At 45.8% G+C, this 22,500-nt stretch overlaps 2 protein-coding genes across 3 annotated transcripts in view; one reads left to right on the top strand and one right to left on the bottom strand.

The window, feature by feature from the left end:
- eea1 (early endosome antigen 1) overlaps window positions 1-15,118 on the top strand; it is a gene marked incomplete at its 5' end in the record, with an annotated part of 45,441 nt that extends 30,323 nt beyond the window's left edge. Inside the window, 12 exons of the mRNA XM_080545156.1 lie at window positions 413-552; window positions 1,121-1,451; window positions 1,855-1,956; window positions 2,055-2,249; window positions 3,096-3,278; window positions 7,280-7,465; window positions 9,069-9,200; window positions 9,470-9,655; window positions 10,096-10,334; window positions 10,887-11,007; window positions 12,051-12,149; window positions 12,412-15,118. Of these exons, the coding sequence (XP_080401282.1) occupies window positions 413-552; window positions 1,121-1,451; window positions 1,855-1,956; window positions 2,055-2,249; window positions 3,096-3,278; window positions 7,280-7,465; window positions 9,069-9,200; window positions 9,470-9,655; window positions 10,096-10,334; window positions 10,887-11,007; window positions 12,051-12,149; window positions 12,412-12,534 (2,037 nt within the window). The 3' untranslated portion in view covers window positions 12,535-15,118. The remainder of the gene's footprint in view (window positions 1-412; window positions 553-1,120; window positions 1,452-1,854; window positions 1,957-2,054; window positions 2,250-3,095; window positions 3,279-7,279; window positions 7,466-9,068; window positions 9,201-9,469; window positions 9,656-10,095; window positions 10,335-10,886; window positions 11,008-12,050; window positions 12,150-12,411) is intronic.
- A 275-nt stretch (window positions 15,119-15,393) lies between these two features.
- The window catches only part of plekhg7 (pleckstrin homology domain containing, family G (with RhoGef domain) member 7), a 20,515-nt gene continuing 13,408 nt past the window's right edge, over window positions 15,394-22,500 (bottom strand). For both annotated transcript variants that reach the window (XM_080545010.1, XM_080545011.1), the window contains exons 12-17: window positions 19,265-19,380; window positions 18,718-18,805; window positions 18,266-18,345; window positions 17,883-18,036; window positions 17,351-17,448; window positions 15,394-15,615 (exon numbers count right to left, since the gene is read on the bottom strand). In XM_080545010.1, the coding sequence (XP_080401136.1) occupies window positions 15,505-15,615; window positions 17,351-17,448; window positions 17,883-18,036; window positions 18,266-18,345; window positions 18,718-18,805; window positions 19,265-19,380 (647 nt within the window). In that variant the 3' untranslated portion in view covers window positions 15,394-15,504. The remainder of the gene's footprint in view (window positions 15,616-17,350; window positions 17,449-17,882; window positions 18,037-18,265; window positions 18,346-18,717; window positions 18,806-19,264; window positions 19,381-22,500) is intronic.

Here is a 22,500-nt window from a genome sequence, read left to right as displayed (position 1 = left end):
GTCGTACCCTCTCATATGTTTGTGATATGTGTATCTCCCCGGTCGAGAGAGGACGCTGGCGTTGCTTGTTCGCCGCTTCTCCGTCTGAAATCTAGGTGTCATTGCAGTATACAGAGTAGATTGTCCTACAAAGACACTTAGATTTAGATTTAGTAATCTAAAAGTTAATTAGACCCCTATACTATCTTTTATCTATTTTGTTTTGTTTTTATTGTACTACTCGATCTTTTCAGTTTGTAAAGCGTCTTTGAGTGTCTAGAAAAGCGCTATATAAGTCTAATGTATTATTACATAACGGCACCACCAAGTTCACAGCATGGCACAGTGCCGCTCCTCCATTCTTTGGGAAACAGCCGTAGTGTGTGTCTATGACACAGGCCCTGAGTGTGTCGTGTGTGTGTGTTTGGGACAGAAGTCGGAGGCGGAGGTGGTGGAGCTGCGGACAGCACGCGACCAGGCCCAGCAGGAAGTGCAGAAGCACCAGAAGCAGAGTTCAGAGGTCAAGGGGAAGGTGAAGGAGCAGGGGAGGCTGCTGGAGGCGGAGAAGGCAGGGTGAGACTTCCTCTGTGGGCTGGACGAGAGCTGCCTGCTCGCCACAACGTTGTTGTTGTTTTAGGAACTCATTTGTTCAATTTTGTGTTTTTGACCGATAACCTAAAACAGAAACAATTACCAAGGCTCCCACGGGTCCTTGAAATCCTTGAAAGTTTGTGAAGTTTTTGAAAATAGACATGGGTCATTGAAAGTGCTTGAATTTCCCTCTCTCTCTCTCTCTAAAAAATATATATATGAAAAAAATACTTAGCTCGTCAACTAGTAATTAAGTCTCTGTATTGCTTAACTTGACACACATTTCACAATATATTGTTTTGCTGTGCTGTGGTAGAGAACATTCAAGCCTCTCTTTTTAATTGTTGTCTGTGAGCGGATAGTTCCTATTATATAAATCCTCATCTAGATCTGTCTCAAACTATGCCGTGTTGTGTCCTTGAATTTGAGGGAATTAAGTCTTGAAAGTCCTTGAAAGGTGCTTGAATTTGATGTTTCAGAAGATGTGGGAACCCCGAAAGAAGCACACGCAGTATATGTCCCCTTAGACAAACCACCGTCTCTCTTCCAGGGCTGCGGCGTTACAGGAGGAGCTGAAGAGGAAGACGTCCGTGCTGGGCGAGGCGCGGCAGCAGCTGGAGCGCAGCGACCAGGAGAAGGCCGCCGTGCAGGGGGACCTGGACAGACTCACCCAGGAGGGGCTGGCACGGCAGGCAGAGCTGGACAGGAAAGCCCAAGGCTTTGCCGCAGACCTCCAGAAGGCCCGCACGGAGACGGAGACTCGGGGGAAAGAGCTGGCCTCGGCCAAGGACGGCCTGGCCAAAGCCTCCAAAGCCCTGAAGGAGAGCCAGAGCCAGCTGACCCAGGAGAAGAGGACCACCAAGGCAGCCATGGAGGAGAAGGTGTGTTCAAGTCTGTCTCGTGGTGTGTGTGTGTGGTTGAACTATGTTTAGAGGTCGCTAGCTAACATGCCATCAATCATACTCGTAAGACTTTTCACTTTTCAAAAAAATGCCGGTAGAGAGAGGACGCTGGCGTTGCTTGTTTTCGCCGCTTCTCCGCCCGAAATCTAGATATACTTGCAGTATACAGAGTAGATTGTCCTACAAAGACACTTAGATTTAGATTTAGTCATCTAAAAATGAATTAGACCCCTGTACTTTTTTAAATTTTTTGTATTATTACTACTCAATCTTTTCAGTTTGTAAAGCGTCTTTATATAAGTCTAATGTATTATTGTTATTATTATTATTAATAATAATAATAATAATAATAATAATAATATCACCTGCCCTCCTCTCTTAGGAGAAATCTCACGAGAAGGCCAGACAGGAGCTACTGAAGGGCGCAGACGCCACCGCTAAGGAGATGGGAGAGGTCAAAGGGCAACTGGACAAGATGAAAGAGGTAAGCCCCGTAGGAACGACCGTAATTCTGGTGCGCCGTGGCGGAAGAAGCTAGCTAGGTCTTACAACAGGAGCCATTCTGTTCTCTTTCTTTGGCAGGCAGAGAAGGGGCTGAAGGCGCAGCTGGCTACATTCACCGAGCAGCACACAAAGACCCAGGAGGCGCTGAGAGAGAAGGAGAAGGGGGTGCTGCAGCTGCAGGCACAGCTGAAGACAGCCCAGGGGTCCTTCGGCCAGGAAAAGAAGAAGCTGGAGAGCCAAGTGACAGAGTTGCAGGGAGACAATGCCAAGAAGGCAAGCAGTAGCCCTATTCGGTTGTTAAGTCGTGATGTGTTTCCGGGTCCAACGTTGTCTGTGGCGCTCTCTTCTAAATGCCTCAGTAATAATAATAATTCATTATATTTGTATAGCGCTTTTCCGAGGCTCAAAGACGATGACAAATATGGGGAAAACGGGAAAGTGCTGTGTCCCTTGATGTATGAATAGATCCCAGTCTAAAAAACGATTGAACTGTCATTCTACCGCTGTAGTACACTGGTATTCTGGTGCTGGGAATTTCTGGTTTGGACCCGGAAATTGCTAAACGTCACGTTTGACGTCAGACTTGACAACCGAATACACACACACACCTTTGCTTTGACATAAACTCATACTAACACAACACAACATCTGATCTGGGAAAACAAAATATTTCATGTGTATATTTGATCCTAATATCTTGTGTTTTTGTCTTGTCTGTCCTTGTGTGTCCCTGTGTGTGCCTGTGTGTGTCTGTCTGTGTCTGTCTGTGTCTGTCTGTGCCTGTGTGTGTCTGTCTGTGCCTGTCTGTCTGTGTCTGTGTGTGCCTGTCTGTCTGTGTGTGCCTGTGTGTGTCTGTCTGTCTGTGCCTGTCTGTGTCTGTCTGTGCCTGTGTCTGTCTGTGGCTGTGTGTGTCTGTGTGTGTGTGTGTGTGTGTGTCTGTGTCTGTCTGTGTCTGTCTGTGTCTGTCTGTGCCTGTCTGTGTGTGTCTGTGTGTGTCTGTGTGTGGGTGTGTGGGTGTGTCTGTGTGTGTCTGTCTGTGTCTGTCTGTGTGTGTGTGTGTGTGTCTGTGTCTGTCTGTCTGTCTGTGTGTCTGTGTGTGTCTGTGTGTCTGTCTCCCAGGCGGAGGAGGAGGGCAGGCTGAGGGAGCAGGTGGCGGGCCTGGCTAAGGAGAAGGCCTCTGAGCAGAGCCGGGCAGCAGAGCTCCAGAAGGCCCTGGAACAGAGTCAGGAGGGCCTGGCCAAGCTGCAGGCCGACTGCTACGGCAAGGAGTCCGAGGTGTCGGCCACCCGCCAGGACCTGAAGGTGGGTGGGGAGAGGGTCTTGCCAGGACCTGGAGTCGGGTGGGAGGTGGGTCGGGGGCTCTGTGTCACGTGTTGCTAGGCAGAGGCTTTTGTCTGCCGAGTTCCACATCAACCAGTGTGGGGGAATTCCTCTGAAATTACATTTTCTATTTCGACACACCTAGCGAATGAAGGTCAGTGACAGAGCAGCTGAATAGACAGGGTTAGCCTGTTTATATCAGTCCTGTTTTTCAGGTTTTCTGCTCGAAATCACATGCCCACAGTGGAATATAGAATATCTCCACAATCACAAGGGCCTTCATAATGATCTTGGTATCAAATGAAAGCTAACACCTGTGGGGTGACTGTCGAAGTGTCAGAATCTGAAATTCACTCTCCGCCTAAAGAAACAACAGCTATTAGAGTGAATATCAGCTTGGAAACCTGAGCGTATAGCCCAAATCATCTAGGAATCAGTACTCCAGGGTCTGATGAGTACTTGTGCCAAATTAGATGCTAGTAATGTGAGCCAATGCAACTTTGTACCTGTTTTAGTACAGGTATGTTTAGGCGGACAACCAACTTGTGCCATTTGGAGACATTTTGGCACCATCATGCCATTTGACCTTTCTCATGTATCAGACTGTGAAACTGATTATATTTCACTGACATATCACTATAGGTATAAATTCCATCCAAATTCAACTTACTTAACTTATCACTTGTTTTGAAAATTAGTCGACTGTGAAAGGGAAGAGATGCAGTAAAGAGGAAGTAGAATGGTTGTGGAGTGGCGAGGGAGGGACCCGTGGAGAGACAGAAACAGGAAGAGACACCTGGCAGAGGGAGACATGCACATGTGGATTTTTTCAACATCACTGATCAGACACAAACCCATCTGCACCACCAGGACACTGTTGGATGATGCAAATTAGGGCTGTCCCTAACGACTATTTTTCTAACGATTAATCTAGCGATTATTTTTCCGATTCTCTAACGACTAATTTAACGATTAGTCTAACGATTATTATTTTTACTGTTCGATTAATGTATCACTTAATTTCCCCCAAAATAATGGCTGTATTGTCTCTCTCTGTTTAACAGTGTCTTTATAAAGCACTCTGGGTAATAGCTGCTGCTCTTATAAAACAAAGCAGCGTGTGACATGCACATTACTCAGACGGCCGCCCCTTTAAATGATCAGCTGATGTATGGGGGCTGTCTGTTGGCCCGCAATTAAACACAGACACCTTTAATTCGGCGACCTGCTACTACTACTACTGTAACTGCCTCTGTCAAACAGCCCCAGACACAGGGCAGACTCACTGCTATGTTTAGCCAACTTGAATGCCAACATGGCCATCAGGGTTTTTCCTGGCTCAAAATTAGGCGGAGGTGGTACCAGTGGTGTTTGACATCGGGGGGGGCCCATGAAGCAGGGCTGTCTGGGGGTCCTTAAACATCAAACACTTAATTTGCATTCTGGTGAATTGATATGCACCAATTTGTGCCCTTTCTGCATCAATTTATGGTGGAAATGTCATTATTTATGTAAAGGAAAACACAATATTCAGGCACCAGATGACCATTCAAAATATAATGTAATATAATGCAATATAAGGCTCTCAGGCATTCTGTACTTTCAAATATGTATTCTCCTTGAGCAGTCAACATACTATCAGCTATTTCGCTAGCAAAAACGAAAGCTAACTTATTTGCGAAACAGCGCCCCCGCCACCACGTCGGCGAAGTGCCGCAATTGCAGTTAGAACCGACAGAAATCCACCGAGTGCAACGCTTGTAGAAAATACGACCGTCAGTTTGTTGAGAGCTGGAGGCGGCTAGAAATATGACGGAGGCGGCCGCCTCATAATTCTCTATGCAGGAAAAACCCTGGCCATTTAGAAGTCTGTCCATCACCACAACACATAGCTATTTAGTAGCTACATGGCTAGCTAACGTTACTCTCGCTGCTATGTTATGATTAGCTAAATTGATGCTAATGTAGCATGCAAGCTACGAGCTAGATAACGTAGGTGCGATCACCACAATGACAATAGGCTACCGTAGCTAGCCAGCTACATAGCTAACGTTACTAACACCAGAAGACAAGACATACAAACTGTGGTGAGCTACATTGCTTGTGTAACATTAGCTAGTAGCCTCCTCCATGTTTCCACTGGTCGCAGCCATGTTGTTTATTTGCGACGCACATTACGCAAGTCGACGTATTGACGTAGTCGATTACGTCGACGCGTCGTCCCAGCCCTAATGCAAATGCATTTCTGCGTTACGTCACACATACTCCCAGCCGTGGAGAAGCCAGAGGGCGAAGTGAACCCTGCCAGTAGGTCTCTCAGGTCCTCTGACCAGGGTTCGTTGGTTGTCCCCCGTGCCAGACTGAAGACCCAGGGTGATGGTCTCTGACAGGGACATATTGCAGGTGGAAAAAGCGCTAAGCACTGAACTGAGTAGAATCTGCATCTGGCTAGCTGACAATAAACTATCAATACACCTAGGTAAAACTGAAACCATCCTATACGGATCCCCATCTAAACTCAGAAAGGCTGAAATTTTTAAAATAAAAGTGGGTAACATTAATATCACAAGAAAAGAGGATATTACATACCTGGGCTCCATCTTAGAGGCAAATCTTTCCGGAGATAAAATGGCAGCAAAAGTAATCAAAAAAGTGAACCATAGAACTAGATTCTTGTACAGGATATCCTCACTTGTCAGTAAAAACACACTGAGGACCCTATCAGGAGCTCTCATTCAATGTCACTTCGACTATGCCGTAACATCATGGTACTATAGAACCACAAAGGCCCATAAAACAAGACTCCAGACAGCCCAAAATAAACTGGTTAGGCTTCTGCTAGGCCTCAACCCTAGGACACATCTAACCGCTGCTCATTTTTTGAGCCTTGATTGGCTACGAGTAGTTGACAGAGTGCAGCAGCTTGCACTGGGCCTGGTCTTCAAGATACGCTACACCACAAAGACACCCAAGTACCTGTCAACATACTTCCAAAAAGTGAACAACGTCCACACATACAACACCAGAGGAAGCTCCACGAACCACGTTCAACCGCGTTGCACCACAAACAAGGGGTTAAACTCGTTTGCAAACTATGCAGTAAAAATGTGGAACGCCCTTCCTATAATCTTAAAGGAGTGCAAAACACTGCCCACCTTCAAAACCACTCTCAAAAAACATTTACAGGAGGCTGCAATCCGTAACTGGACCCTCTAAATCAAAAATCAGATTAAAAGACCCGAACTACCCACTGTACATACTTTGTGTTTTGTCCCCCGCCCCCACCTGTGGTGTATGTCCCCACCTGTCCTACCCGCTGTACATACCTTATGTTTTGTTGTATTGTTCTTCCCATGATGGATGTATGTTTATCTTGTAGATAGTAATAGTTATTTGTCTGTATTATCTTGTAGATAGTACTAGTTTTTTTTGTCTGTCTTACATGTAACGATGAATTGAGAATCAAGGACCCCAATTGAAATAAGCCAGTGGCTTTCTTGGGTTTTTATCCTTTTAGTTGACCTTGTATGTAATATGTACTTTCATGTACCTACTTCTGCAAATCTTCTAATAAAGTTTTCAATCAATCAATCAATGGAGCATTCCAAACCGTGGCTCCCAAGCTTTGGAATGCTCTGCCCTCGGATCTTAGATCAGCGGTCTCGGTCGAGGCTTTTAAAAAACAGCTACGGACTGTCCTGTATAGACAGGCTTTTGGCTAACCCCAAAAGCCTGTCTTTCTGTGTCCTGTTTATGTTGTTGTACACTTGTTGTTTGTTACTTGTTCTTTTCACTTGTTTGCCTATTTTAACCTGCTATAACTTTTGCTCTTTTATTATGTTCTTATATATGTAAAGCACTTTGGGATAGGTGCTATAGAAATACATTTTACTTACTGTCTCCTCCTGTCTGTCTCCTCCTGTCTGTCTCCTCCTGTCTGTCTGTCTCCTCCTGTCTGTCTGTCTCCTCCTGTCTGTCTGCAGGCGTCGCAGGAGAAGCTGACCCTGGCCCAGGAGGAGCTGGCGGCTAACCGGACCCACCTGGGGGGGCTGGAGGCTCAGATCCAGGAGGTGAAGACCAGCCGGGGGGCCGCGCAGCAGGAGCTAGCCCAGCGGGAGGAGAGGCTCCATCTGCAGGAGGACGCCCTGAGAGAGCTGCAGGAACAACAGGTCAGACCAGGGAACGTTACACAAACAACAGGTCAGACCAGGGAACGTCACATTACTGGCACTTAGCAGACGCCTTTAATAATAATAACAATAATAATAATAATAATAACTTTTATTTGTATAACGCTTTTCCTGCAAACGTTGCAGCTCAAAGTGCTCCAATCATTATATAATCATAATGTAATTATTTGGTCATTAAATCAATATTAAAGCCCCGCGGTGGTGTAGCGGTCTAAGCACTGGCCACTAGTGCATGCTGCCCACCGGGGCCGGGGTTCGTATCCCGGCTCGCCAGACCCGGAGCACACACGGGGAACGGCATATTGGGCGGCCGCTCCCGAGGGGGGTATAGGAGTAGTTCCGGACAAGGATCCGTCGCGCAACAGCGCCCCCGTCTGGTGCTGGAATAACGGTGCTGGGCTCGAGGAGCCAGTCAGCTAGTCTGCCTGGCGGCCTCCTCTGGGACTGCCGGCCGCGGGGTCGTGCGGCGGATCCCTCGCAAAAGGCAGGGGATAATTGGATGCTAGGTTGGGTTCAATTGGCTACCAAATTGGGTGAAAAAAGGGATAAAATCTGAAAAAATAATAATATCAATATTAAAAAGATGGGTTTTTAGTCTTGACTTGACCATAATGTGCTGAGGTTGCATCTCTAATCTAAACTGGCAGTGCATTCCACAATTTGGGTGCATAAAATGAGAACGCAGCCTCACCAAATCTCCTCTTTTGTACATGTGGTACACAGAGAAAACCAGCGTCAGAAGACCTGAGAGCTCTATTGGGCTGATATGCTAGCAGAAGACCTGAGAGCTCTATTGGGCTGATATGCTAGCAGAAGACCCGAGAGCTCTATTGGGCTGATAGCAAAAGGTCTTTCAGATATTCTGGTGCTGTGCCAGTGAGAGCTTTCTAAACAAGCAGAAGGATCTTGAAATCTATTCTGAACGTAACAGGAAGCCAGTGTAGAGTCTCTAATATAGGAGTTATATGAGCTTGTCTGCTTTATCGACAGGCAGCGACTTACAACAATTGTGTGGTGGCCTGGGAAAACCCTTCACATGGTGGCATTTTGACATTTTCATTTTTTTATATTTCCATAAATTAGAAGTTCTCAGCTATTCATAACTGGTTGAATGACTGAGATAGATATTTTAAAAAGTTATGAGCATTTTAATGTATCATGTCAAAAAAAGTGAAAGGTGATAAATGCTGCCCCCATGCTGCCCCCGTCTCCTTTCTCCTCCGGGTCGGGGGAGGAGCCTATGCAGATCGGCCGGTCTCGTTTGTCTTCCTTGTTTCCTAGCAAACTACCCGCCACAAAAACATCAAAATAAGTACTTTCTCTTTTGTTTTCTTAAAATGTTTATTCACCATAATGTAGTATGGAGTTCAAAGTACTAGAATACCACAAAATCACCAAAATCGCGATTTCCATCTATTTTTGCTCTTTGCCACAAACGAACGCCAGCGACATCCGACGGGTTTTCCCAGGCCACCACACAAATACACTTGTCTAAGTAAGTGAATCATTTTTTAGACTGTTTAGGCTGGAAATTGTCTCCGACCTGGCACCCCTGCTTTCCATCCCACTGTCTCTCCCTCAGGGTGTGACTCAGGAGGAGCTGCAGGAGGAGAGGAGCAGGGTGGAGGAGCTGAGCGCGGCCAGGAGCGCCCTGGAGAAGGACACCAGCAGGCTGAGCTCAGAGCTCCGGGCCCTGGGGGAGAGGAGTGACAAGGTGGGGTGTTGCTCTGGTTCTTGTTGGGGGGGGGCGGGGGGGGGACTGCTGTAGCCAGTAGGATGTCACTAGTTCTGTGGGGCCTTCACTTCCTTGTTACCTGCTCTGACCTCTCGGCCTCTCTCTTCCACCCTTCTCCCCTCCTCTCCCTCCCTCTCCACCTCTCTCCCCTCCTCTCCCTCCCTCTCCACCTCTCTCCCCTCCTCTCCCTCCCTCTCCACCTCTCTCCCCTCCTCTCCCTCCCTCTCCACCTCTCCCCCTCTCTCCAGGAGCTGACAGAGCTTCGGGAGGCAAAGCAGATGCTGATCCAGCAGAAGCTGGGGGTCCAGGGCCGGGTGGAGGAGGCGCAGGCCGCCCTGGAGCAGGAGCAGAAGGAGCACCAGACCACCAGGGACGGGGTGGTCCAGAGAGAGGAGAAGCTCCGCGGGGAGACCAAGGAGGTGCAGGCCCAACTGGTAGGTTCACCTGGAATGTTCCCGTAAGGAAGAAAACAAAATAACTCAATGCTGGCGTTGCTTGTTCGCCGCTTCTCCGCCCGATATCTAGGTGTAATTGCAGTATACAGAGTAGATTGTCCTACAAAGACACTTAGATTTAGATTTAGTAATCTAAAAATGAATTAGACCCCTTTACTTTCTTTTATTTATTTTGTTTCTTTTTATTTTACTACTCGATCTTTTCAGTTTGTAAAGCGTCTTTGAGTGTCTAGAAAAGCGCTATATAAGTCTAATGTATTATTATTATTATTACTAGTAGTAGTAGTAGTAGTAGTAGTAGTAAGTAAGTAAAACTTGATGTATATAGCGCCTTTCGTACATGAATGCAACTCAAAGCGCTTATTATTATTAAGAGTGTTTCCGTCTGTGTGAACCGTGTGTCGTCGTCCCCCCCTCAGGCGTGTGAGCGGAGGGCCAGGGAGGAGCAGGTGAAGCTGGGGGAGGAGGCGGCCACTAAGATGGACCTGCAGGCGGCCGCCCTGAACGAGAACCTGGCTACGCTGAAGAAGGAGTGGCAGGGCAGCCAGAGGCGCGTGGGCGAGCTGGAGAAACAGACGGACGAGCTGAGGGGAGAGATCGCCGTGCTGGAGGCCACCGTCCAGAACAACCAGGACGAGAGGCGGGCACTGCTGGAGAGGTGAGGAGGAGGAGGAGGAGGAGGAGGTATTTTTAAGGGGTAGTGGTGGTCTACTGGATAGTGAGATGGACTGGTAATCGGAAGGTCGTGAGTTCAAATCCCACCTGGGAACATCACCACTTGTGTGCCCTTGAGTAAGGCACTTACCCCTAAATTACTCCAGGGAGAATGTCCCTGTAATCTGTAATTGTAAATCGCTTTGGGATTAAAAGCATCTGCTAAATGGCAAATTATTCGGGCGGCTGTGGCACAGGAGGTAGTCTAATGATCGCAAGGTCGGCAGATCGGCGGTTCAAACCCCGGCTGGCCACATGTCGAGGTGTCCTTGGGCAAGACACTGAACCCCAAATTGCTCCCAATGAGCAAGGGCCGGCGCCTTGCATGGTAGTTTGCAGCCATTGGTGTTTTAATGGGTGAATGAAAGGCCATTGTAAAGTGCTTTGGAATAAGGCTCTATATACTGTAAGTCAGTCCATTTACCTTATTTTTTTCTTCTTTTCTCCATTACACAATATTCAATATTTATTTTTTCTTCTTCTGTTTGTGTGTCAGGTGTGTGAAGGGCGAGGGCGAGATGGAGAAACTGCAGACTAAAGTGGTGGAGATGCGCAGGAAGCTGGACGACACGACAGCCGCCATGCAGGAGCTGGGCAGGGAGAACCAGTCACTGCAGGTGAGACACATCCACAACAATACCACTGGCATTTAACACTAGAAGAGCCGTGAGGGTCATGGTGACCCCTGTGAGTATTTGTTTTTTTATATCTTTGCACTCGATCAAATTTCAGGACCCTCCTTTCATGACTTTTCCTAGATATGTGCGTTCTACCACCCAGTATCCTTACATTTTCAAAATCACCTCAGGATAAGATAGTATAAAGCTGTTTTGCAGTTTTTCTGTGTAGGAGGCAGGCTAAAAAAAGAAGCGCCCTCTAGTGATCTCTGTGTGTAAATAGCCGATTTACATTCTAAATCTGCTATTTTTGGACCCCCAAGGCGGCTCTACTAGTAGGTAAAATAGGCACGGCTGTTGTGGTGTTAAAGGCAGATACTTTAGTACCTGTCGCTGACCTGTATCAGTATCTTAACAGGTCTACCTACTGAAGCCAAAGACAGGCGTTGATGATGTCGCTGTGTGCAGCCAGTCAGAAGAGCTGTGTTGACTCTGTGTGGAAGGTTGAGTCAGGAGAGCTGCACTTCTCTGTCTGCTGTTGATGCTGTAACCAGGGCTCCCACGGGTCCTTGAAATCCTTGAAAGTTTGTGAATTTGAGAAAAAGAAATCAAGGTCTTAAAAGTTTTTGGAAATATACATGGGTCATTGAAAGTGCTTGAATTCCCCTCTCTCTCTCTCTCTCTCTCTCTCTCTCTCTCTCTCTCTCTCTCTCTCTCTCTCTCTCTCTCTCTCCAAAAAAAAATGTGTTTTACTTAGCTCGTCAACTAGTAAATAAGTCTCTGTATTGCTTAACTTTACACATATTTCACATTATATTGTTTTGCTGTGCTGTGGTAGAGAAAGCAAGAGACCATCTAGTGTTCACACATTCAAGCCTCTCTTTTTAGTTGTTGTCTGTGAGCGGATAGTTCCTATTATATCAATTCTCATCTAGATCTGTCTCAAACTATGCCGTGTTGGGGTCCTTGAGGGAATTGAGTCTTGAAAGTCCTCAGAAGGTGTGAGAACACTGTGTAACTTCTGCCCCTCTTCGTGCCTGTAGATAAAGCAGTCTCAGTCTCTGACGAGGAAGTGGGCAGAGGACCATGAGGTGCAGAACTGCATGGCCTGTGGGAAGGGCTTCTCTCTGGCCGTCAGGAAGGTGAGTTGGACGCATGCTCTGGTTCTACTGGAGTCAGTCAGAGAGCAGCGGTCTGAGGGTCAGCTGTGGTCTTCCCCAAATTGCTCCCAGTGAGCCGGGCCGGCGCCTTGCGTGGTAGCTTGCCGCCATTGGTGTGTGAATGTGTGTGTGTGTGTGTGTGTGTGTGAGAATGGGTGAATGAGAGGCCGTTGAAAAGTGCTTTGGATAAAGGCGCTATATAAGTCAGTCTGTTTACCTGTGTGTCTTGTCTCTCTCCCCTCAGCACCACTGCCGACACTGTGGGAACATCTTCTGTAACGAGTGCTCCGCCAAGAACGCCCTCACCCCCTCCTCCAAGAAGCCCGTGCGGGTGTGTGAGACGTGCTTCGAGGACCTCCAGTGCTGAGCCCCCCCCTTCCCCCCCCCACCCGTCCTGCTCGACCCACCCACCCCCCCACACCCCCACCCCCCGGCGGCCTGACCATGGCGTCTCTCATCATTTTCTACATGCACTCTTCTGGACAGACTCTGATAAACAACCCCCATCTCCCTCAGGCTCCATGGTGGCTAACCAAGAGTACGCTGAGGGGCCTGGGAGACAGGGCTGGAGCTGAGGGGCCTGGGAGACAGGACTGGAGCTGAGGGGCCTCTGTCTGGAGACAGACGGGTAGGGTAGTCTTAGGCTTAGCTTGGGTGGGTCTCACCGTCACACAGGTAAAGAGGATGGGGACAGGGACAGGGAGGTGTGTGGAGGACGCACAGCAGACACGCCAGAGCCGAGGGATGGGTTGGCCCACGTCGACATAGTGCCTTTGCCGCTTGTGAGGAGGCTGTGACAGTGGAGTCAGCGAGTGAGAACGAGGAGAGCTCGACAGCGCCATCCAACTCTCTCCACGTCCAGTTTGGACACCCATCTTGGTTTGGCATCGTTAGCATCAACAAGGTGGTAGGCTGTAAATGTAAGTCAGGTCTAAGGGAGGTACAGTAAGTCTGTTAACAAGAGGTAGAGAGCAGGGGATTGCTGTCGAAAGCAGGGTTAGTCCTGAAAGGTCTGGGTTTGAAGGAAAGGAAAGTTATGTTGAAACTGAACGGCGGGTGATTCTGTGTGTATATTTCGAGAGGTATTATGTTCACGACCAAAGAATGTCTGCAGAAGTCTTTAAAAGGAAAAGCAGGAGATTAAAATAGGCAAACTGAAAGCCTCGATTGTTTTTGTATCTTAAGTTTCATTTCGATTCTCGCTGCAAGGTCCTCCATTTTTATCATGAATCTACAACGTGCTTGAACATGTGACATGGTGTTTGTGTACAACTGAATTTTTTTTTGCAATGCTGCTCATATTTCGACAACATGGAATGACTTCTTTGTTTTGCGTCTTTGATCTCTGTCGACAACGAATCACGGTGCTTCTTCTCTCTGTTAATGCAGACGTGAGGCGCGTGGACGTGTGTTCTGTTCTCTGTTGCCTGTCTCCGCTCAACATCATGACTACTGCAGGAGCTGGATGTGCGCTCTGCTCTGCTTTCAAGCAATAAGTGTGTGTGTGTGTGTGTGTGTATACGTGTGTACGTGTGTACGTGTGTTTAGAAATGAGTGAGTGTGTACGTGTGTGTGTGTGTGTGTGTGTGTGTGTGTTCATCTTGTGTGTACGTGTACAGCTCCTCTCTCCTACGCGTGGTGGCTGCTAAAACCTTCTCAGTATGCGCCACATCTTCGGAGATGTCAGTGGTGATTTACAGTGGTTCTGCGAAACTCTGTACGACTTGTCAAGTAGAACTGATAACACTGTTTAAACGGATACCTTGTTTTTGTAATTTATGATCTTGCTGTCTCAACTTTCTCAGATAACGATCAAACCTTCTCGTGCATGGGGTCAACCTTCAGAACAGTACAAGGCAGTAGGCTTTCTCACTGTAAACCAAGTGGATGCAGACTCTTGGTGTTAAGACCGCCGCGTTGTCGTGAGTGGCTTGTTTGAGTGTCGTAGCCTCGGCTTTTCTTCGGAGGACTGGACTCATCTTCTGCTCTCTCTCTCTCCTCTGGTCCTCCTCCTTCTGAGCTCCGGAGAACAACCTCTAAGCCTCACACCAGGCTTTCACTTCTAGGACTCCTGTGTGGACCTCCGTCTCTCTGAACTACATTGGTTTTGTTTTTGTCTACCTCAGATTGGCACAGGCATAGCACTATTAAACCTGAAAGACCCTGCTTCCCCCCCCCCGAGATCAAGCACTTGTAATGGATGTCATTTGTAGTATTACCTTGTAGGCTTGAGAAAATGAAGGTCCACATACCTCTCTCTAACATCGTATCGTGGGCTCCCCCATGTGGTTCAGATCATGTTGACCAGTCTCAGAGCTCGTCTCTCTCGTCATGTGGTTCAGATCATGTTGACCAGTCTCAGAGCTTGTCTCTGTCAGTGCCATAAAGAGGGCTTGCCCCCCATTAACTCTCTACGGTGTCTCTAAACATAGGGACTTACCATATTGTACTTTCTTCACTCTCTCTAATAACAAGGCTATTGTAATTATCTTTGTAAAATGTTTTAATTTCTTATGGAAGAAAAAGGAAAAAAAATATGTGAAATAAATAACACTTGTGTATAAAGAATGCCGATGTCGACGACAAATGTAAAACAAAAACAAGAAAAATAACAAACATCATTGTCTTACTATAATTCATTTTAGGGAATTACACTATCACACTAAACCGTGGCTTGTTTCACATCGATGTCTTGATTTCACTCATGTTAGTAACAGGATCTCATATGTAGTGGTTGTGTGGGTGTGCCTTGAGTCAAGGTCTTGTTTGTCCTGCTGGCTGTCACTGTGTGGTGACAGGCACCCTGTGTTCTCTTGGAAGACTGCCACAGACTAGAAGGAGTGACTACCTGGCCTGAACTTGTGTCATAAGAGAAAGAGCAAAGTCATTTATGTCCAGATGTACCATTTTGTTTTCTAATTTTCCATCATGATTAAGAGTCAATAAATAGGTGTTTCTATTTTACCTGGTTGCCTCTCTCTCTCTTTATGCTTGTTGTGTTTCTTGAAGTTACCCATGACTTCACATGACTCACCAATGTGCACACACGCCTGGGTGGAGAAATGAAATCGCTCACACCCATTTCTGTCACCCAGCCACATCGACCAAAGAAGCCGACAGGTTCTCTGTTCTGTGCATCGATCCGTCAGCAATGCGACGACACGTAGACGACCGGATCACTTCGTATTACAACAATTTATTTGTAATCTATTACAACAACGCACTTAGCAAACATACATTTTACACAATTATCCAGCTAGTCATTTACAAAGGCTTGAGCGGCAACAACAGAGTGCATCATTTTTGGGTAGAGTGAGTCTAGTGTCGGGTAGGTCAGTCAGATCTGAGAGGATTCTAGGTACAGGGAGGAGATCTTGAGCCGAGGCTGCTGGGAGACCAGTCTCAGCAGTGCAGTCATAGCGCCCTCTATCTCCGACATCCACACTTTCTGGAACACAGAGAGACACAGGGCATGTTGAGTTATCCTTATAAGTCCCATAATTACTCAAAAGTAAATTAATTAACATTAACAGTTAACTGTAGAAAGTCACTTCAACGTGAAGAGAACAAAGTGAACCAAAAGCTTCCTTGCAGGATGAGCTAATCTCATTTTTAAGACCTAGCACCTCATTCTTTAGACCCAATTAGGAAAAAATCCCTTACATTTAAGACCTTTTAGGCCTTATAAATCGGACTGCTGTATTTTAGACTAAGACTTTTTAAGACCAGCGCGGGAACCCTGGTTATCTTCTGTGTGTGTGTGGTAATGGCTATAAAAAGTCCAAAGTGGATTCCTCTCCTCAATCTGCACTAATCAGTCAACGGTTAGAGGCTAGGTCAAAGTAACATGAAGGATGCCTAGCAGAAGCTATGGATTAACACGGACAGTTTTCACATCGTTTTCCGATGAAAGAAAGAGAAGAGGAAGCCATTTTAGACGGTTGAGAGACATCCTGTACATCCTGATATGCTTCTCCTGTGACATGCAACATGACTGTTTAGATATGATATTCAGATAGAGCAAACTATTTTGGAATTAATAACGTCAACGTTGTGTCTGATCCTGTTCACAGACCTGAGCCAGTCACTTGATCCCAGGGTGGGGAACAGGTGACCATTGTTTGTTTGTTTGTTTGCTTAGTAGCTCAACAGCACGAACCTCCAACCTTAGACAGATAAACTAGATAGCTGAACGAAGCATAGGTGTTTGAATGGGACAGGGTGATAGCGAAGGAATGTCTAGAACAGTCATTACACTACACTATTCGGCTGTTAAGTCTGACGTCACGCGTGACGTTTAGCAATTTCCGGGTCCAAATAAAAACTTCCCCGCACCAGAGTACCAGTGTACTAAAGCACCAGAGTACCAGTGTACTAAAGCACCAGAGTACCAGTGTACTAAAGCACCAGAGTACCAGTGTACTAAAGCACCAGAGTACCAGTGTACTAAAGCACCAGAGTACCAGTGTACTAAAGCACCAGAGTACCAGTGCACTAAAGCAGTAGAATGACAGTTCAATAGTTTTTTAGACTGGGATCTATTCATACAACAAGGGACACAGCACTTTCCCGTTTTTCCCATATTGTCAGCGTCTTTGAGCCTCGGAAAAGCGCTATACAAATATAATGAATTATTATTATTACTACGGCATTTCGAAGAGAGCGCCTCAGCCAACGTTGGACCCGGAAACACGACTTAACAACCGAATAGGCTAATCTTGAATTGTCATGTGAGGGTTTACTTTGACCCTACAGTCAAGTCAGTCTGTTTGATCTTCCCCATGAATGAATGAATCGTTTATCCTTTGTTGTCGGTACAGATGGAAAAACTCAATACAGCAGTGTCACATACATCAAACATACACACATTACACATCACAATGGACAATGTACACACATAACCACAAGACAAAACCGTAGTCAATATTTACATCTATAAAGTGCAGTACATCTGGCAGGGTTAGTGCAGTGAGTCAGGTGTGGAGAGTCCTTTCATGTGATGCCCAGTTGGCTCTGGCATGTCAATAAGAATGTAGTCAACAGTCAGTAAATGAGCGGCCTGCACCAGCATGCATGACAGGCAACCAGTCGCCTATGCCCAAAGGTTTCTGTGCAGAAAGCACATGGTCAACGGTCCGTTCAACCCGACCCTACAGCAGGGCATCAACTCTGAGTGGTCGTACCTTGACAGACTCGCTTGCAGCTTGCAGGATGAAAGCGCCAATGCACTGCTGGTAGCGGTTCTGGTGCATGATTATAAAGGAGTGGGGAAGTCCTGATGCTGAAAGACAGGATATTAAAGACTTGTTGTAGTTGTGCAGACAGACATGAACAAGCGCCAAAGGAGGAAGTAAGTGGAACAAAAGACAGATCAATCATCGTGTACCTGTACATTATGACAGCCCAAAATGTTGACAGACAGAAAACAACGCAAGGTTGTAAACTCAAGAGAAAAATAAGGTCAACGCAGAGGCCCAAACATGATCAACGTCTACGGAATGAATCTGGTCTTTTCTCTCCAAATGACACTTGGTTAATATCTAGTGGAGTTTGGAACTAACTAGAATAGAAAGTCGAGCTGTGTGCCATGACCATGGGGTGAGAAACTATATACGTTTCATTGTTCACTGTTGGTCGATATTCATGTTGAAATGAGAGCTAGCAGAGTGAGATCCGAGGATGGGGTTTGTTAGGTTCTGTTCTGTTGGTTTCTACCTTGTGCATTGAGCTGGTCGACATTCTTGAGCTGCAGGCGGTCCAGAGAGACGGGCTGGTCCAGAACTGTGAAGGTGCAGCCTTCCTTCAACAGCTGATCCAGCTCCTGGTTCTGGGGGGGACGCAGAGGGCTCGGTTCTGGCAAGTTGGACTTCTAGAGTCGTTTAAGAGAGAGAGATAAGAGAGAGAAAAGAAAGAGAAAGAGAGAGAGAGAGATCTGGTTACAAAAACACTTCTCTCTGAGTTCAGACCTTGTTACAGGTAGATCCCCTGAACTGAGGTGGACTGTATATCCGAGGCCTAGGAATATGAGAGGTAAGAGAGCGGATGGATAAGTCACTGGATTTAAACTGGATTTGAGAAAAATCGGTTATTCGACCAACCTTCTTGTTTCTCTTTATCTTGGTGATCAGGAGGAATTCGTCGAACAGGAACAGGAACACGTCATGCAGCTTTGCGTTCTCTGGTAAAACATGATGTGAAAAGCGGATGATGAATGAATGAATGAATGGTCTTTATTGTCATTGCTATAGTACAGGTACCAAACAACGAAATTTGGGAGGGGTGGCTCCCCTGGTGCTAGGAAAGAAAAAAAAACCTAAAAAAACAAGAAGGGAAAGGAGCTGGTTTACATAAATAAAGGCTATGTACACTATCCACTATACTATACTGTACAGATAAAACGACTAGGGTTGTCATATTGCACATAGTGTTATTGCACATTCATTTAAAGTGGATGATGTGGATGTGGATGATGTGAGGGCATGGTAAAAATATGCACTTTGAACACTTCAAATGGCTTGGTATTGAACAGTCGATCCTCAGTGACACCTACCTATGAGCACCAGCTTCCCCTCGTGCAGAAGGCCTCGATGGGCGATGAGGTTCTCCAGAGTCACGGCTTTCAGGAGGTGTTTCAGATTCTGTTCATAAGCGAATACAAGGCAGAAGTGATAATAAGTAAGTAAGTAACATTTATTTATACAGCACCTTTCCCAGACCAAGGGTCACAAAGTGCTTTACATAACAACGAAGAAACACAATAAAACACAATACAAGAGCGAAAGCCACAGCAGGTTAAAACAGGCAAAACAACAAGTGAAAATAAAAACAAGTAACAGACAACAGGTGTACAACAACATCAACAGCACACAGAAGCGATGTCGATTCTTAACTAGCTCAAATCTGCATTCGTCATTTATTTGTCCTTATGAAAAATACTACGTAGTGGCAGTATTTCCTCCTTATTAAAGCTACAGAAATCTCTATTTTGGGTGTTATCTGACTTGTGTCCAGTGGGTAGAGAATGCTTATCTGTGCAGCCCAGCTGTGTACTCTAGGCTGTGTTCTCATTGTAGATGGAGATAAGGCAGCACACACACCTCAGGGACGAAGGCCCGCTTGTCTCTCTCCCACACAGGCTGCCACACCAGGGCATCCCTCAGCTGTTTGACCTTCTGGTAGTTGTCCAGCCATTTGACCTTCCCCTCCAGATCACCTACACACACACACACATTTTAGTATCTTTATTTGCGTTCACATTTTACAATAAAATTCTTGAACACAAACATTAGTAGCTGCATCAGCATAGGACACTCGGTTGCTCAATGTGTTTCAGTCTGAGTCTAAGGGTACAGGTAACACCTGTAACACACACACACGCACACACACACACACACACACACACACACACACACACACACACACTAAGGCTGCCACGATTAGTCGACTAGTCACGACGACGTCGACTACCAAAATCGTCGCCGACATATTTGGTAATCGCATGTTTTTTTTTAGCTGAAATAAGCGTTTTTTTTGTTTTTTTTTTGCCTAGCACCAGGGGAGCCCCCCCTCCCAAATTTCGTTGTTTGGTACCTGTACTATATCAATGACAATAAAGACCATTCATTTCATTCGATAAGCATTCGTTTTTCTTCCCTGAAGCTGCCACTGGCTAGCGTCTCCCAGTGTCTTTGATGTACATGCGCAGTGTCGGTCATCCGGGGCACACGTGACTTCCCCGGAAAAACAAACAGAGAAATGTCTTCCTGTCCTCGTACCTCTAAAGTGTGGGAGCATTTCAACCACAACGTTGAAAAAAAGAATGTAAAATGTAAAATTTGCAAAGCTGAACTCGCTTATCATGGCAGCACGTCTATGATGCGCGAGCATCTAAAAAGGAAGCACGTTGTGGCAGATGACGAGGAAGACGATGGCTCGTCTCGGTAAGCTAGTTAGCTTGTTATTGGCTAACGATATCGTTACGTTAAAAGCCTTCTTACATTATTTTACGTTGTCATCAAAGCGATACTTATCAAATAGCTAAAAATGTTGTCTTAACGTTACAGTGCTAAGAAGGCGCGTTCTACTATGAGATGAGTGAAGCAAAGCAAAACTTTTGTACTCTGTACAAGTATTTACTTTTGTTTTTGTATTCTTTTGGTTGCCTAGTGCCTAGCCTACCTCATTTTACTCAGCAGTTTGCACCCTCTACTACTCTTTACATTACATTACATGCAAGTGATGCCAGAAATAAATCTGCAAAGTTCATTAAAATATCTATTTTTGAGTGAACAATCATTTTAATTGTCTTTATTTTTAGTTAGCACATGCCTACAACAACAACTAACAACTTCAAGCTAAATTTAGAAGCTGATTTAGAAGATGATAGCTAAATAAGAGCGATTGAGTAATTGTGCGATAAGCTGTAATTTATGATCCGATTAGTCGACTAATCGTTAAAATAATCGGTGACTAGTCGACTATGAAAATAATCGTTTGTGGCAGCCCTAACACACACACACACACACACATGCACACGCACACGCACACGCACACACACACACACACACACACACACACACACACACACACACACACACACAGTGTGACAGTGAGTCAAGATATTGGCCTTGGTCAAAAGACCAAAAACAAACCAACAAGGTCAGCGTTGGGGGCGTGCTCGTGTGTGTCCACAAACAAAAAAAACACAGTTTCTGCTTGCCTGATCTTATCCCTGTGTTTGGCAAACACAACAATCTGAACAAGATTACATTCATGCCAAGTCATTTGCTAGTGGGATAGTAATATAGTAACACAACCCCTATTTTGTAACATTCTTATTTTAAAATGGAAAGACTGTTTTGAAAAAGGAAGCTGTAACACGTTTTCAAAGTTCACGAGGGTGATGTCATGTCATGTCAGTTTGTGATGACAGTGGACTGGGTGTGTTAATTACAGGTGTGATGGTACTTTCAGAGATTAAACAGGGCCGGCCTTTTACTCTAAATACCCCCCCACACCCTTGTGTTCCATTAGCCTATTCAGGAGTGTCGTCTGTGTCATGGGTACAACAATTTTCCCGTCAAACCAACTCCCATTAGAGCTTCTTATTGTGGGCTGTCACCCTGTAACGCCTCATCCTGCTCCTTCGTTTTTTGTCTGTCTTTGTGTCAGGTTATTTGTTTATTGTTCCCTGTTTATTTTTGGGTTCCTCACCTTGTCTCTTGTTTCAGACACTTCACTCCCTGCGCTTGTGTGTTTCCCGTCCGTGTGCTCGTCCACCCCACCCTGGTTGGTTTCACCTGTCCCTCCTCATCCTTCCCTGTGTGTGTTTAGTGTTTAGTCTGTGTGTTCTCGACTTCGTTCCTTTGTGTCCAAACGTCCCAGCAATTCTCTTGTTTAATTCTCTCTGTTTTTTGTTTTTTGAAACGTTTTTTTATAGTTTACCCGGCCTACCCTTTTATCTACTCCTTGCCGGATTATATGCTTACCTACTGACTGACTTCCTGAACCCATTTTCTAGTCAAAACTATTCTTTCGTTTCAAGTTTTTGGGTTTCTGAGCTGTGCTATTGAGTCCTCCTACAGTCATTACACACACCCTGTTACTGGCGCTGGGAAACCCACATTGTACAAGCCTGTGTGGCACCATGTGGGCAGATGGGTTGGATTCCTTGAGTGAAACGTGTTCAATACAATACAATTACCCACAGCTGCAATACCGGCGCATACTTGCCACACCCTGTCCATCTAGTTAGAGAGTAAACCACCACAACAAGTCTGCAAGTACAGGCATGCAGTGAAAACTCAACTGTCACAGCTTTTGGCAGCAACCCAAAAAACCTGTTGGGTATTTGATCAGCCATTTCTAAGTGACACCAATTTGTATATCGCCATGGTTGTGTTGACATAGAACTTAAGTCTTTGCGTACATTTGCATTGTGTCTACTTGGTGGAACTGCGAGTTCAGCTACAAGATATGTGTACGTCGCTGATAAAGGAAACCCCGTACAGCTTTGATAACCTGAATGGTGAGACTCTTTCTCCTTCACTGAAACACAGTGCCGAGTTCTCCTCGTCAAAAGTAGCTGACTAACTCTATGTGTGTACGGTATGTTGTCAGTTCTCACACCCTGCACAGCAAAAAAAACAGCAACAAAAAGCAAAGTGACTAGAGATGTCAGAGACACAGTTACCTCAGCTCATCGTCAAACATTATGTCAGACATGGCATACAATATGGACATATTTACAGCAATAACATTAGTGTTCAAATGGTAAATTAGGGTAAGACAATGGTACACACATAAAGATTATCTGAGCCCGATTTCCCCCCTT

This window comes from Nansenia antarctica (genome assembly GCF_963989245.1).
Source record: "Nansenia antarctica genome assembly, chromosome: 14".
Lineage (NCBI taxonomy): Eukaryota > Metazoa > Chordata > Actinopteri > Argentiniformes > Microstomatidae > Nansenia > Nansenia antarctica.
This window is presented reverse-complemented; position numbering and strand designations above follow the sequence as displayed.